The sequence below is a fragment of the Myodes glareolus genome, chromosome 19 (genome assembly GCF_982192425.1).
Source record: "Myodes glareolus chromosome 19, mMyoGla1.1, whole genome shotgun sequence".
NCBI lineage: Eukaryota > Metazoa > Chordata > Mammalia > Rodentia > Cricetidae > Myodes > Myodes glareolus.
In genome coordinates this window covers 35272693-35289465 of record NC_142044.1, presented here as the reverse complement: position 1 = coordinate 35289465, position 16773 = coordinate 35272693, and the positions used below count along the sequence as shown (strand labels likewise).

General features: G+C 45.1%; 1 protein-coding gene across 3 annotated transcripts in view; it reads left to right on the top strand.

Annotated features, from left to right (window-relative positions):
• Trappc9 (trafficking protein particle complex subunit 9) overlaps positions 1–16773 on the top strand; it is a 461504-nt gene that overhangs the window by 58478 nt on the left and 386253 nt on the right. For all 3 annotated transcript variants that reach the window (XM_048457138.3, XM_048457137.3, XM_048457139.3), the window contains one exon: positions 603–746. In XM_048457138.3, coding sequence (XP_048313095.3) covers positions 603–746 — 144 coding nt within the window. The remainder of the gene's footprint in view (positions 1–602; positions 747–16773) is intronic.

The window sequence follows — 16773 nt, the reverse complement described above, 5'->3', positions numbered from 1 at the left end:
GACCTGGAGTGAGGGGGGAGGAACTTGGACTTCCCACAGGGCAGGAGACCCTGACTTCCCTAGGGGACAAAGAGGGAGGAGGAGAGGGAGGGGGGGAGTGGGAGGGCGTTGGGAGGAGGGGCGTAAATGGAAACTTTTTATAATTTAATAAAATTACAAAAAAAAAAGAAAAAAAAAAGAAAGTAAGAGATACAGAAATAGAGAAAGGTAAAAGCCAGAGGCAAAAGGTAGATGAGATAATTTAAGAAAAGCTAGTTAGAAACAAGCCAAGTTAAGGCCTGGTGTTCATAAGAAAGAACTCACTCTGTGAGTGAGTTATTTGGGAGCTGGGTGTCAGGTCCCTCAAAAGAACAAAGAGCAAAAGAATAAAAAAAGAACAACCAACAGCTCTGTTCCCAGGAAGAGACATTCTTAATGAACGAACAGTATTCTTCTCTGGCAACCCTACACCTGGGGACGGAGATGGTGGTGGTAGCAGTTGCGGGGAGGGGTGGCAGTGGTAATAGTTTTTGCCATTTGAGTTTGATCATTGACGTTGTTGTCTGTGAGCTGCCACATTTCACACATGACCTTGAGTCCCTGCTTTGTGACCTTTCCCTTAGGCACTCACCGAGGCTGGGCTGCCGTCCAGATGCGCCTGCTGCACGAGCTGGTCTATGCCTCCCGCAGGATGGGAAATCCCGCGCTGTCCGTGAGGCACCTGTCCTTTCTTTTGCAGACCATGCTGGACTTCCTGTCCGATCAGGGTGAGTGAATTCATAGTTTTTCTCTTCAGGGATCCTTGGGTGCGCGTTGGGTTGTGACTGGCCTTCATTTCCGGCTCCTTGCTGGCGGGTACCTGTTTCTGCCATTAGCCATCCTTCCTGTGTTCTCTCTGGCTCACTCACATTCTTCCTTTTTAGTTTTCTGTGTCTTTATCCCTCTGTTCAGCAGGTCCTCCCCCTTCTTTGTCTCCAGCCCAGGTTCCATGTTTGTTGCTTCCCTTGTCTCCGGACCAAATACCTGATATGAAGCAACTTACGGGAAGCTCTTGGTCCTGACTGGGAAGAAATGATGGCAGGCGACACTATGGGGTGGCAGTAATGCTGTCATTCCTAACCCCCACAGGTCTCACAGGGCAGGAAGCAGAGACCCGACAGGAAGTAGAGTCAGGCTCCATCTCCTAAGGCCCACTCCTCCAGTGACCCCTATCTTCCAAAGGTTTTACCGCCTCCCTTAGTGCCTGTAGGTATGTTTTGCATTCAAACCACAGTAGGTTCCTTGTCCTTGGGAAACATTGGATAACATGTGAGTGCAAACGTGCTGTTTGTGGGGAGGTTTGCAAGTCCTTAGATCTTAGCTCCTCTCTCCTTTTCCCAGTTCCTCCTTCCCTTTCCTCCATTCATATCCACCCCTTTTCTGTCTCTTGTTAGAAAACAGGGTTCTAAAGCATAATAATATAAGATGTAATAAAATGCAATAATAAGCTAAAAAAAAACTAAGAAGGAATAGAGCCCAAGAGAAGACACAAGAAACAGATTTACTTGTTGTCATACTCAGGAATGCCATAAAAACATTAAACTGGAAGTCATAATGTATATGCAAAGAACCTGTGGGGCAAAAAGGGAGAAAAAAAATACAAATAAAAAAATAAGATTGAAAAAATGAAAAACCCTGACACTACACCATGAGAAAGGAACCTCAGGAATGTCACTGAGTTAGTTTTCTATTGGCCATCTACTGCTGGGTGTACAACCTACCTACCGCTGGGCGTACACACTCTATCTACTGCTGGGTGTACAACCTACCATTGCAAGTAGTTTCTTTTCCCAGTGAGACATTCTTGGAGGAAACTAAGTTTCATTTGCCAGTGGTCGTCAATTGGGGATTGCTTCTGGGTTAGTGAGGGGGTTGTGTGTCCACTTCTCCTTTCAGCTCTGGGACTCCATCTTGTGCAGACCTGTCCAGGTCCTGTGCATGTCACCTCAGTCTGTGGTTTCACACGAGCTTTGCTCATGTTGGTTTAGAGGGCCTTGTTTTCTTGGTGCCCTCCATCCCCTCTGGTTATTACACCCTCTCTGCCTCCTCTTCTGGGTTCCCTGAACCTTGGTGGGGAGGTATTTGCTGGAGACATCCTGTTTAGGGCTTACTCCAAGGCCTCTCACTCACTGCATAATGTCTAGCTGGATTTGTTTCCGTCTGCTGCAGGAGGAAGCTTCTCTGGTGATGACTGAGCAAGGCATTGATTTATGAATATAGCAGAATGTCATTAGGAATTGTTTTATTGCTACTTTGTTTTTTTCTTTTTAGAACAGTAACATTTTGTTTCACTCTAGGTCTATGAGCTGTTTAGTTGCTTGTCCCTGGTGACCTGAGCAGCATTGGTATGGGCTCCATTTTTGTGGAGTGGGTCTTATTGGTTGGTTTCTCCTGCAAGCTTTGTGCCACTATTGCACTAGTATATCTTGCAAGCAGGACACTATTGTAGATCAGGTTTGTAGCTGAGTTGTTTACAATTCCTTCCTGTACCAAAGATGATAGGATACAGGGGTGAAGGCTCTGTGTAGGCACCAACTTAAATTCTCCATGTTCAGTGAGTTGTCTAGATGTTGTCTTCAGCAATGGGGCCTTGCTGTCAGTTTGTGGAAAGCAAGCTATAGTCTTCACAACAGCCTAGGTTGTTTGGGGATTCCCATGGAACCCCTTTGGCCAAGAACTCAATTAGATGTCACCCATTCCCAGTGCTGGGAGCTTCATTTGGTGACAAGAGATGGCCAGTTGGGATTCTGTCTACCCCATTATTTGGTGATTTTATTTAGATTACCTTCATATATGTATATATTTTTAGGAAGCTTTTATCATGTTATGTTTCCACACTACCCCTCAAATGACCCTTAATTTTAGCTGTTTCTCCCTGTATTCTCTTGCTCATCCCTTTCTCCCTTTCTCATTCCCACTTGATCCTCCATTTCAGTCTGCCCCATCCACCCATAACCCTGTATTCTATTTCCCTTTCCTAATCAGATCTATCTATACCTCCTAGTCCCTTTTTCTATACCTAACCTCTATGGTTTTTATGGGTTGTAGCTTGGTTATCACTGATTGAACAGCTAATATCTACAGATAAGTGAATGCCTACCATATTTGTCTTTCTGGGTCTGGGATACCTCACTCAGGATGATTTTGTTTTTCTAGATCCATCCATTTACCATCAAATTTCATGATGTAATTTTTTTAAATGTCTGAGTAATATTTTATTGTATAAATGTACCCACTTTTCTTTCTCTGTTCTTCTGTTGAGGGACATCCCAGTTTCCAATTTCTGGCTATTATGAATAGAGCATCAATGAGCATGGTTGAGCAAGGGACTCTGTGGCAGGATGACGAGTCCTCTGGTATATGCCCAAGAGTGGTATAGCTGGATTCTGAGGTTGATCATTGCTTTTGGTAGGATGACTGTTTTTGCTTTGTTAATTCTATTACAAGCATGGGAGATCTTTTCATCTTCTGATATCGTCTTAAATTTCTTTCTCCACTGTATTAAAGTTTTATTATTATTATTCAAGTCTTTCACTTGTTTTTGATAGTTAGCTCAAGATATTTTATCTGATTTGAGGCTATTGTGAAGGTTGTTTCTCTGATATCTTTCTCAATTTGTTTGTCATATGTGTACAGGGGGCTACTGATGTTTCATGAGATAATTTTGTATCCTGCTACTTTGCTGAAACTGCTTCTCAGCTGTAGAAGTTCCCTGGTGGAAATCTTAGGGTCACTTATGTATCTATCATATCATCTGCAAATAAAGATACTTTCACTTCTTCATTTCCAATTTGTATCCCTTTGATGTCCTTCAGTTGTTTTATTGCTATAGCTAAGACTTCAAGTGCTATATTGAATAGATATGGAGAAAGTGGACAGCCTTGTCTTGTTTCTGATTTTAGTGGAATTGCTTTGGGTTTCTCTCCGTTTAAGTTGATATTGGTTATGGACTTGTTGTAAACTGTCTTTACTATGTTGAGGTATATCCCTTGTATCTTTAATCTCTCCAGTACTTTTATCATGAAGCGTTGCTGAATTTTGTCAAAAGTCTTTTCTCCATCTAATGAGATTGTTATTGTGTGGTTTTTGACTTTCAGTTTGCTTATATGGTGGATTACATCTATCTTATCATATATATTGAATAATTCCTGTATCTCTTGGATAAAGTCTGTCTGATCATGGTGGATTATCTTTGATGTGTTCTTGGATTTGGTTTGCAAGCATTTTATTGAGTATTTTTGCATCTATGATCATAAGGAAAATTGGTCTGTAATTGTCTTTATTTATTGGGTTTTTATTTGGTTTAGATATCAGGGTAACTGTGACTTCATAAAACAAATTAGGCAATGTTCCCTTTGTCTCTGTTTTATGGAGTAATTTGAGGAGTATTAGCATTAATTCTTTAAAAATCATAGAATTCTGTTCTAAAACCATGCAGTTCTTTTTTTTTTTTTGCGGAGGGGGGACTTTTAATGACTGCTTCTATTTCACTAGGGTAATAGTTCTCTTTAAATTGCTTATTTGATCTTGATTTAACTTTGGTAAGTCATATATATCAAGAAAATTATCCATTTCTTTTAGATTTTTCAATTTGGAGGAATACAGGTCTTTAGTATGTCCTATGATTCTCTAGATTTCCTTGGTATTTATTTTTGTCCTTTCTTCTCTAGTCTTGTGAATTTGGATAGTCTCTTCTGACTTTTAGTTAACTTGGATAAGGTTTGTGAATCTCAGTGATTTTTCTCAAAGAACTCTTTGTTTTCTTGGTTCTTCTTAATTTTTTTTCCTGTTTCGCTGATTTCAGTCCTGAGTTTTATTATTTCCTGCTGTCTAGTCCTTTTATGTGTGGTTTTTAATTTTTGTTCTAGATCTTTTAGGTGTGCTGTTAAGTAACTAGTATGAGATTTCTCCAGTGTTTTTTATGTGGTCACTCAGTGCTATGAACGAGCCTCTTTGAACTAGCTGCATCGTGTACTTAACAACCTTCATACGTTTGGATATGTTGTGTTTTCATTTTCATTCAGTTCAACAAAGCCTTTAATTTTCCTTCTCAGTTTTCATCTTGACCTCTTTCCCATTCAGTATTGAGTTGTTCAGTTTCCATGAGTTTGTAAGCTTTCTTTTGTTTCAGATGTCCCACTTTAATCCACAGTGGTCAGATAGGATGCAGGGTGTTACTTCAGTTTTCTTCCTTCCATTGTGTCTGAGTCTGTGGTCAGTTTTTGAGGAAGTTCCATGAGTGCTGAATGGAGATGTGTTCTTCTGCGTTTGTGTGAAATGTTCTGTAAAGGTTTGTTAGACGTACTTGGTTTATAGCATCAGTTAGCTCCAATATATTTTTTTTTGTTTTTGCCTGTTTGTTGGCAGCATTGGGATATTGATGCCACCCACAATCAGCGTGTGAGGGTCAGTATGTGATTTCAGCTGTTGTTGTGTTTCATTCATGAACTTGGGTGCCCTTGTGTTTGGTGCTAGATGTTAAGAATTGCACTGTTAGGACAAAGGAGCTTGTGACTGCTGTCCAAAGTGGGTCCTTTGACCACCACTGGACCCACCTTGCCCTGTCACTGCCCGTTTGGATGATACCACTGCTTGGCCCACAGGCCTGGCAGGGAGCTGCTGCTACTGCTGCCACTGTCACTGCCATCACTGCTGCTGCTGCTGCTGCTGCTACTTACCCTGCTGGGGTTGGGGGAGGGGAGGGGAGCATGGGGCTGCATTGCCTGTGGGCTACAAATGTGATGGTCATGGTTGGGATACCAGCAGGGTGGCCAGCGCCCAGGGCAAGGTGGTGCACTGCAGCCTGGAGCTCTCGCAGGTCCTGCCTCCAACACACTGCCTCTCCACATGACCATCCTGACCCTGAGCAATGAGAAGACAGCCTAGATGAAGATGGTTCATTTTCTGAGCTAAGGCTCCTTGAAAGGCTTCCATGATTCATGATTCATGCTGCCGCCAGAAACCACATTGAAGTCTGTGGTTCATGCAGCTGCCGACAACCATGCTGACATTCATGATCCATGCTGTTGCTGGAAGCCAGGTTGATGTTTGTGACCCAAACTGCCTCCAGAAACCAGGTTGATGATCCATCCTGCTGCTGGTTGTTATGGGAAGGCACCTTCTTTTGTAGTGGTGTTGAAGACTGTAGACTCATAACTGAGAATGAGAGACTTGGAAGGTTTCTATGCCAACCACCCCACCTGCCCCAAATAAAGAGTCCAGACATGAATCTCTTGAAAAGAATCCTTTAAAAATTGTGATAAAGATACTGAATTGTAGCTCTGTACTGTTGATGACTCCTTCCATGTGTGGTGGCAGGGTGTATATAGTTTCCTTTAAGGGGCTGGCCCCTGGCTATTTCACCATGTTCCAATGGGTATATGGGCAACACAAATTAGACTTGGCAAGTTTTTTTTTGGTGGGAGTTGCAAGGGTGGGAGGGTGGACTTGGGAGGAATGTGAATCACACTTGGGAGCATGATCAGGGTGCATTGTATGAAATTCTCAAATTATTAATAAAAATATTAAATTGGGGAGAAAAGGTAAAAAGAATTGCATTGTTTTCTTGGTGGAGTATATAGTGTCCTTCCCTATCCCTTCTGATTACTTTTGGCTTGAAGTCCCTTTTATTAGCTATTCAAATGGCTACACCAGCTTGCTTCTTAGGCCTATGTGGTGTTTTGAATGAAAATGGTCCCCATAGGCCTATAGGGAATGGCAATATTAGGAGATTGGCCCTTGGGAGGAGGCATGACCTTGTTGGTGTCACTGGTGATAGGCTGCGAGGTTTCAGAAGCACAAGCCAGGCCCAGTGTCAATCTCTCTTCCTGCTGCCTTCAGATCTGGATGTAGAACTCTCAGTTGCCTCTCCAGCACCATGTGTGCCTGTGTGCTACCAGGCTTCCTGCCATGACAGTAATGGACTCAACCTCTGAATGATACGGCAGCCCTAATGAGATGTTTTTCTTTATAAGAGTTGTTTCATGATCATGATGTCTATTAATAGCAATAAAACCACAACTAAGGCAATCTATTTGCTTGTAATAATTTTTCCATCTTTTTATCCTGCAGGCGTGGTGTCTAGTTTTGATGTTAAGCTATGTTTCTCAGATAGCACAGAAGGATGGGTCCTCTTTTCCTGTCCATTCAGTTAGTCTACATCTTTTTATTGGGGAATTAAGACAATTGATGTTGAGAGATATCAGTGAATAGTGTTTGTTTATTCCTGTTATTGTTGTGGTGGTGGTAGTAGTGATTGTGTGTGTGTGTGTGTGTGTGTGTGTGTGTGTGTGTGTGTTTGTGTTTGCTGGTCTGGGATTACTTATTTCTTGTGTTTTTTTTTTTTTTTGGTGTGGTTAACCTCTTTAGGTTGAAGTTTTCCTTCAGGTGCCTTTTGTAGGCCTAGATTTGTAGACAGATACTGCTTAAATTTAGTTTTATCATGTCTTATTTTCTCTGGATATTATGTTTAAAGTTTTGCTGGGTATAGTAGTCTGGGTTGGCATCTCTGGTCTCCTAGAGTCTGTAAGACAACCTTTCAGGCCCTTGTGACTTTTAAAGTCTCTATTAAGAAGTCAGGTGTAATTCTAATAGTTCTACTTTTTTATGTTATGTGGTCTTTTTCCTCTGCAATTTTCAATATTCTCTCTTGTTCTATACTTAGTATTTTGATTATTATGTGCTAAGGGGATTTTATTTTTCTATCCTGTCTATTTGGTGTTCTGGATGCTTCTTGTGCCTTTAGTAGGTATCTCCTTCTCTAGGTTATGGAAATTTTCTTCTGTGATTTTGTTGGAAATGTTTTCTGTGTCTTTGACCTGCATTTCTTCTCTTTTCTGTATTTCTAGCATTCTTAGATTTGTTTTTTTCATAGTGTCCCAGATTTCCTGGATGTTTGTGCCAGGATTTATTTCCTTCCTTCCTCCCTCCCTCCCTCCCTTCCTCCCTCCCTCCCTCCTTCCATCCTTCCTTCCCTCCATCCCTTCCTTTCTTTTTTCTTTTTAGATTTAGCATTTTCTTTGACAGGGATATCCATTTCTTCTGTTGTGTCTTCAGTGCCTGAGATTCTTCCCCCCATCTCTTGGTGTATTCTAAGGCCTTTCTTTATTAAGGGGGAAAACTCACGGAACAGGAATAGGGGTCCAACCTCAAGGTATGGAGTGAGGGAAGAAGAAAGCCTCTCTTCTATCTCTTGTGTTCTGTTGATGCTGCTTGCTTCTGTGGTTTCTGTTCGAGTCCCTAGACTTTTCATTTTCAGATTTCTGTTTTTTTTTTTAATTTTAATTTTTTATCCATTTCCACTTTCAGGTCTTGACCTGTTTTCATTTTCTTCCACTGTTTGTGCTTCATTTCCTCTTTAAGGATCACTATCATATTCATAAAGGCTGTTTTACGGTCTTTGTTGTGTGCTTTAGCTATTGTCACAATATTCCGGCTTGCTGGGCTTTAGTGGAGACATACTGAGTGTGGAGTCCTCAGAGAAGGGATCTGGTAGACGTTTTATTATATGGTCACCATTGATTTTTTTGCTTTTATGCTGTTGTCTAGGCATCTGACATTGGGAAGATTGTAATTCAGCTGTTCATCTCTGGCCTTGTCTTTGTTGGATAGGTGTTTTATTCTTTGATTTCTGTTGCCCTCTCTTGTTTTAGGAGAGGGTGGTGGCTGTTGCCTGGTAGGAAATTCTTCAGAGATCCTGATAGGTGTAGCCACCGGAGGTTCCCGGGAAAATGTACTCTATGTATTGGGACCTGACACTTAGGAATGGGGATGGGATAGGAGGGAGGACTCTGCCGGGTGTGTGTGTGTGGGGGGGGGGAGGAGCGGGGAGGGTTGTCTACAGGAGGGGGAGGAAAGCAGGGTGTTTCACCAAGACCTGCTTAGTCCTCTGGGAAGGGGGTAGAGAGTGAAGAGCGGCCACAATAGGTAGTCTGTTCCAGACCTGTGGATTGAATGTGGACGAGAGGAGGGAGAGTGAAGATCTGAAGCTAGCCTCCCTGCTTTGCTGGCCCTCTTGCTTCTCTGGCAGGCCAGGCTTGTGGGTTCTCAGTGAATGCTTTCTGGTGTTGGGGTCTGGGATAGCAGAAGTGTGGAGGATGGGGAAGAGCTGCTGGAGATGGGGACAGAGAGGTGGGGAGCACGGCAGGTGGTCTGTTACAGCGGGGATGGATCTGGAAGTTGGATTTGGAGAAGAGGAGGGAGAAACGAAGCTCTGCAGTTGGACTCCCTGCTTCCTAGCCAGAGCTGCGGCTTCCCAGGAAATCTCTAGACCACACTTAGAGTCCTGCAGTTGATTTGCCCATGGAGCTATCCACGTTGTCTGTCAGGCATGCTTCTCCCTCAGTCCCTTAGTGTTTGGAAAGTGCTCCCACTTCCCTTGGCTCCACATTTCTCTCAGTGCGGATGGGCATAGTTTTTATTCGGGACTTCTGGTGACCAAGTGACTTGCTGTGGTCGCAGGTCCCGCAGGTAACAAGGAGCTGCCTAGCACATGCCCGTCTCTACTGACATCGCGCTGAGTCTCCGTTGCCTTTGCCTTCATCTCTTGCAGCTGCCAGAAGTTGGGTACTGGGAAGCTGCCCGGTGAGTAACTGACATTGGGCGACAGACAGGATGAGCTCCCAGAATGCCCAAGCCTCTAAGTGGGATGGCACAACCTGGGTCTCTTCCTGACTCTTCCCCCTGACCCCCCGCCTTTTCCCTGGGCTACCACTGACTGCTACCAACTCTCCTGGGATTTTGTGAACAGACCTGGAGCCAACAACTCTGAAGAGACAGGACTGCACCAAACATGGGTGCAGCATGGGGAGCGCTGCCCCGACCCTCAGTCTTGGTCATAACCCTGTTCTGTGTCCTGCAATCCACAGCTTGCATAGTCATGTGCCCCCAGGTATCACGTGACTTCCTTCCCTCAAACAGCTAGAACTCCACTTGCCACTTGCTGGGTCTTGCGCTGTGCTCCTTGGCGATACATGACTACCTTCCAAAGCAGGTTAGGCACCTCCCCTGTATCGCAGGATTTCTTCATGCCTTGTCTTCCCCTGAGGGGCTTTTGTAAGTCCTGAATAGATGGGGCCTCTGCCTTGTTTTCTTCCTCATGCATGGCAGCAGGTGTCACTCTGTGTGTGTTGTGTGCTTGCCAGTGGTGCTGTTTTGTTAGAAGCAATTCTGTTCTGTTTTGTTGGATGTTGTGTTTCTCAAGGGCAGGAGCCTCGTCATCCCCTTCAGGTGCCCTGTGCTTTATATAGGACATTGGAAGCGTTTAGTGCTTGTTAGTTGTCTGAGCTTGGACAAGGGACTGTTAAGTGCACCGATCTCTCCACTTGCCCACGTCAGGATGATAAGCTTGACCTTCTCTTCTCCTGAGACAGGGCTTTGTCTCTGCATTACAAGACGGCACAGAGCGCAGACAGGACTGACGGCCTCACAGCTGCCTCTGCACCTGACAAGAACTGTTGTGTGTTTCTGCCATACTCATGTGCATATATGCACACAGGGACACAGACATACACACACACACACACACACATATACACACAGACACACATATACATACACACATACACATAGACACACATGCATACACACATACACACAGATATACACACGCATACATACATACACAGACACACACACATACACACAGACACACACATACACAGACACACATACGCATACACATACACACTCATACACATACACACGCATACACACACATGCATACACACAGGCATTCACAGACACACACACGCATACACCCAGACACACACACGCATACACACAAGCACTCATAAACACACACATGCACAGACACACATACACACACAGATACATATACAGACACAAGCGTACACACATGCATACACACAGACACACACACAGACACACGCATACACATTGCTCAGTGGTGCTCACTGATGGCTGTCACTCATGTTCTGTGCCTGGGTGTGGGGCTGTGTTTGCTAGTGTCTGGTTTGACTTGTTTTATCCGGCAGCCAAGGCAGTCTCAGAATGTCCATGAGGAGAGTCCTGCCTTGGTAGTCCTTTTTTCTCACCCCTCTCCCCTCCTTTCTCGTACCGCATTTATACTTTAAAGACCGACTTGCTCTTAGACATGCCTGTGTTTGCTGTACTTATCCTCATGTGATTTTCTCAAAAGCATGTCAACACATGCGGGTGAGCACTGAAATACTTAGTAATAGGTCCTGTTATTGAAGGCTCTTTTAATACGTGCACATGAACTACTTATATACAGGTCTAGAAGGTGCTACGCAGGCTGCCGGTGGAGAAGGTTAATAGTCTCATTTTGTTTTCTCAAGACAGGTTCTCACACTGAGATTTGGGGCTTGCCAATTAGGCCAGACAGGCTGTCCTGATAGCCCCAGGGATCCCTCTGTCTCCGCTGCCCTGGTGCTGGGATTGCAAATGCGCACACACGGCCATGTCAGCTTTTCACCTGAGTCCAGAAGAGGCAACTCAGGCTTGTATGGTGTACACTTTACTGAGCCGTTCCCCCAGCCCAGTGCTTTTGTTTTGCTTGACTTTGTCTGTGGGACAGGGAGGAGAGTGGGGATCTTGTTTTATTATTATAGATAACACCATGGTGGATGTAGTTCTGTTTTTGGCTTTGTAGCAGGACGTTGATTTATCCCCCTGAGAACTTACTAAGTCATCACTTCTGTATATTTTTCTGCTATTTAGATGTGTTTTCTGCTATTTAGATTGCCTTCTGAAAGGATAATTCTGATTACATTCTGGCGGCAGCATCCTAAGTCATTATGCATTGAGTACCTTACTGTTTAATTTGTATTTTCTTGGTTATTCTAAGGTTTTTTTTTTTTCCCAGTTTACAGTTTTTACAGTTGAACCTTTCTCACCTGAGCCCTTTTAAGACCTCATTTGGTTCTCAATGAAGCTTTGATGGGTTTGGTTGGAGAACAGCATCCTGCCTGTTGCACTGGCGAGATGTGGACTGCCCCATTCTCCAGGACAGAGCCAGCCCTCAGCTCTAACCTAGTACACGTGCTGAAGTAACATAGACTCCTGCACAGTGAGGATCTGTGTGTCACCTGCCTGGACACAGTAGACCTGGACAGCTCTGAAGGGCTAGGAAGGGTTAGGCCATCTCCCGAGGGCTTCTTGTGTTAGAGCCTAAAGCTGAAGTTTCATGAAAATCTGCGCAGACCATGTTAGGATATGTCTTTTTTAGCATGACTTATGTTTAAGACTTGTGCTGGAGCCCTGAGAAATGATTTTCCTGGAAGAGAGTTAGCGTCTAGTCCACACACATGAATTGACAGTAGCATGGGAAATAGGCTTCCAGTCCACACGTATGAATTAACAACAGTATGGAGCTCACTGCGCTTGACTTACCCTGGCCAGGGTTTTGTTTGTTGACTGAAGTTTGTTGATGGAAGTGACAGACCTGGCCTTGCACCAGCTGACACGGCTGCTCTATTACGTATTTGGTATTGGGGACTCTTGGGCACTGTGTCCTCCCTCTTACCTTTCTTCCTTTTCTTCTAGAAAGGAATATCCTTCCTTTTCTTCTAGAAAGGCAGTTTGGAAGAATAGACACATCCCTGATAGCCAATCCCATAAATACTGCCTGGTAAATGAAAGGAGTCAGGTTGGTCAGGGACAGCAAGACTGAGGGCTGGGACTCAGGTCTGAACCACCCAGGAAAAGAAAGGCCTTTCTCATTCTGTAACATTGGTGTAGAAGTCAAAGCTACTGATGTGGTCCAGGATGGGAGCCCCCACAAAGACTGGCCTGGCTGTAGTGGGTCCTGGTGAAGCCTTTTGTGTTCAAACTAGACTGCTGGGGTCTGTGAGCCGGTTAGTTCTCCTGGGAGGAAGTTGATTCTCAGGAGCCAGCAGGGCCTCGAGTTGCCATTGCTGGAAAAGCTGTCCCTTCCCTCTGTCACACAACAGGCTGCCGAGTCAGGCCCTGCAGAGAACATCCTGGGAGGTGGTATTCCAGCTGAGATACATGGACACAGTGGCGAAGATTTTAATTTCTGGTGTGACTCCGGTTTGTTCTCAGGAAGCAGGAGATAAATCCCCACAGAGGAAAAGCATTTTCTTCCTCTCTTGCATATTTGATGTCTTTATTCTTTTTTCTAGCACCGCAGGCAGCTTTTAGTCTGGTCTCTCCTTGGCAAGTCTGTGGTTACAGGGAAGTGGTGATCACCCTCCCCTCTGGACCGCAGAGCCCTCTGGTGCTCTGTGGGTGTCTGGGAGTCGCACGGTGAAGCTTGGGTCGCTGGGGAAGGCTTATGCTGGCTGCCCAGGAGGTGAGAATATGAAGTCTGAGTGCAGCACCAGCCAAGAGTCTTTTGGGGTCCACAGGTTCCAAGTGAGGGACAGGAGGAGGCACCAGCATCTCCTTTCTTGCTCTTCTTTCATTCCTCCTGAGTTGAGGGGCTGTACTGCATGTGGCTTTGTGGTTGTTTGTGCTGAGACCCTGGGCCCCCTGTGGGGTGTGCAGTCACCCCAGGTGCTGTGTGCTTCTGGTGTGTTCATGGGCAGAGCACAGATCCCACAGAACCTCTGATGTCCCGGCTCTGTGGGCTTTGTGTGAGATAACTAGGAAGGACGTGCAGGCCTCCGTGCTGGGCGCAGAGTGAGGACTGGCCCGGGGTGTCTCAACCCGGAGGGCGTGGACTGCCTCTCTGATTGACACTGGAAGAAAAGCTAGAGTTAAGAGCCCGGAGATCATCTTGGGTCATTTTGGGCTGGGGAACCAGGATAGCATGGAGAGACCAGGGTTTGGGACTTGCCTCGTTCCTCTCTGACCATCTGCAGTGATGTACAGGACCCACAGTACTCCAGGCTCAGGCTGCACGCTGGGCTAACGTTTGTGAATTCTGTCTCTATCCAGTGTTGTGAACCTGGGTGGGGAAGGCCTGGGCTTCAGCGTGTATAGCACCTCTGACTGTTTTGGTTTCTTCATCTCTCCTAGGTTAACCTGGCCCTTATGGGGTGACCCTTTGAGCTTTTCCCTCACCCAGGACCATTCCTTCTCTCCTGGGGGTTGTCAGGATGACAGAGGGAGCAAACATACTCGCTGGGGTCCCTTTGATCAGGCCTCACTCTCAGGATCCCTTCACCTCCATAGGTGCCAGGTCCTCAGACTGGGGCACTCGGCACGAGATTTTGTGTGTAGACTCCAGGTTTCTGAGCCTCGTGGGGTGGGTTTGAGCACAAGGATGAGGTGGTCACATCTATGCCCCTCCCTCTGCTTCACTCTGGGAAGCCAGGCCACTCTCTGTTTCCCTCTGACCCCAGCTGATTTTGTGATATTGTTCGAGAGAGACTTAGTTTTGAGGGACGGTACTTACCTTTTAAGGCCAATTGTAGTGATGGAGCTGCGGGCAGGCCTGCTTTTCATCCTGCCCAGCTCCCGCACGGCTAGCTTAGCCCCAGAAATAATAACACATAAGTTGTATTCATTTAAATACTGCCTGGCCCATTATCTCTAGAGAGTTAGTTACTGGCTAACTCTCACATCTTGATTAACCCATTTCTAATAATCTGTATAGCACCACGAGGTGTGGCTTACCGGAAAAGATTCAGCATGTCTGACCTGGTGGCTGGCTCCATGGCGTCTGCCCCATTGCCCTCTTCCTAGCATTCTATTCTGTTTACTCCGCCTACCTAATTTTCTGTCCTATCAAAGGGCCAAGGCAGTCTCTTTATTGACCAATGAAAATAACACAATAGACAGATAACCCTCCTCCATCATTTCCCCTTTTTCTGTTTAAACAAAAAAGAAAGGCTTTCACTTTAACATAGTAAAATTACATATAACAAAACAGTTATCAAGCAAGAATTACAGTCACAATATTTATAACTATATCTTTATCATAATAATGGAAAACTATAACTATGACTATCCATTCTTCAACTCCATCAAAGACTCCAGAAGGATATATTACCTAAGTAAACAAGAAGTAAGCAACTTCCAAAACTCTAGAAATGACAGAGACATCTCGCTGCCTGGACAGTCACCCAAAGTTCCTCTGTATCGTTGGGGCACCCATCTTCAGCCTTCAGGCCCATAATATCCAGAGACATTTCCATGATGCAGGAAATTTCAAAGGCAGTTCAGCAGTCCTCTCTCTGCAGGTTCTCTGTGTCCAGTGTATACAACAGTCCAGGCAAGAGCAGTTTCTTGCCCAAATGGCTAACCAACTCCATAAGAAGCCTCTTCGATGCTCATCTTCCTCTTGAAGTAGATGTTACAGCCAATTGTCTGGTAGTGCTCTACACTGTGACCCTTGCTCTGGTCCTGCGGAGTTGATGTCTCTAGACTAAGACCTCGGAGAAGCAGGCAGCGCTGGACCTGCCTGCACTTCAGTGCACAGTGACCTGACGTGTGGGCTCTGGTGAGCAGAAGGTGCTAGAGGGGTCATTCCAACCAAGGCCTTGTCTGAATCGTTCCCATTTCTGAAAGTCAGCCCCTATCCTTCCCCCTTTGTTACTATTTAAGATATAAAATGCCTACAGTCTCCACTGGTGCTCTGGTCCCTTACAGAGAAAGTCTGTCTTCTTCCACGGTCCTGCCCCTGTGGGGACAAGTTGAAGTCTTTACCTATGACCCATTGAGTTTGCTCATGGTTTGTGAGTTCTGTATAAAGAGCTCTGTTAAGTAATGCACACATAGAGGCACAGCCAGATTGTTTTTACTGAATAGGAGACGCACATGAAGTCCCTCAGTTACTGTTGCCTTGAACTTCATGCTAAGCACCACCAGGTGGGATGAACCAGACCCAGAAATAACTCTGTCTCCCTCTTCTATGTGCCTGGACTCAGTAACTTTGTAAACTCAACGTCTCTTTCTCATCATCTCTCAGGATTCTGGGTATTTTGATTATTATTATTATTTGAATTTTGTAGTTTTGAAACAGGAATGTATTGTTTTTATGTCACGTTGGTATCTGAGTTTGGGGTAGAATAATGTGACCAGGGTAACTATAAACCTCTTGCTGGTGGTTTCTAGAAACCTATAAGCAGGGGTGTGGATGGATGCTGTGCTTTGGTTCGGTTCTAACTTACCCCAGGAGTGTTTGCCCTGCGCAAACCTGCAGTGTGAACTGAGGCCGGACGCAAGAGGCAAGACTTTTAGACTGTTAGGGTGGCCTGTTTTTTCCCAGCATGCTCCTCACCCTCACACTTTCTCCATGTGTAGTGTGTCTTTGAAAATTTTAACTTGCTGTACTTTGATTTTCACCTGGGCGGGGGAGAAAGGAAGAGTGCATATGAACTGTTCAGTTGTGAAGAATCCTGGTGGCAGGCAACAAGGGCTATAATTTGTTTCCATTGCAACTGATAAGCTCCCCTTTGTTTGCTCGGAAACAGGCAGAAGGGCCTTGAACAAACCCTCCACCTCTGCAGAAAAGAATGGGGGGGGGTCACGGACTTCCTGTGATCTCTGTGTTGAAGAGATAAATGCATGTAGTACGACATAATGGGTACTTTCTAAGAAAGTATATTCTTAGCGGGGAAATCAGAGTGCAAAATGAGGTGAAGAAAAACGAGTAGGCTGTCAAAAATCTCAAATGTTTTAGTGGATTTACCAGTGATGGGGAATAATAATTTGTCAAGAAACGAAACAGAGTATTCTAGGGTACCAAAAGGACCTCCTGTGGCTTCTAGAGGAGCGGTAGGTCTCAGTGGGGGAAAGGGGCTGCCGAGGTGTGTGCTCGGCAGCCTGTAACACAGCCCCGTGGTTCTGTATACTGGTCCACCATCC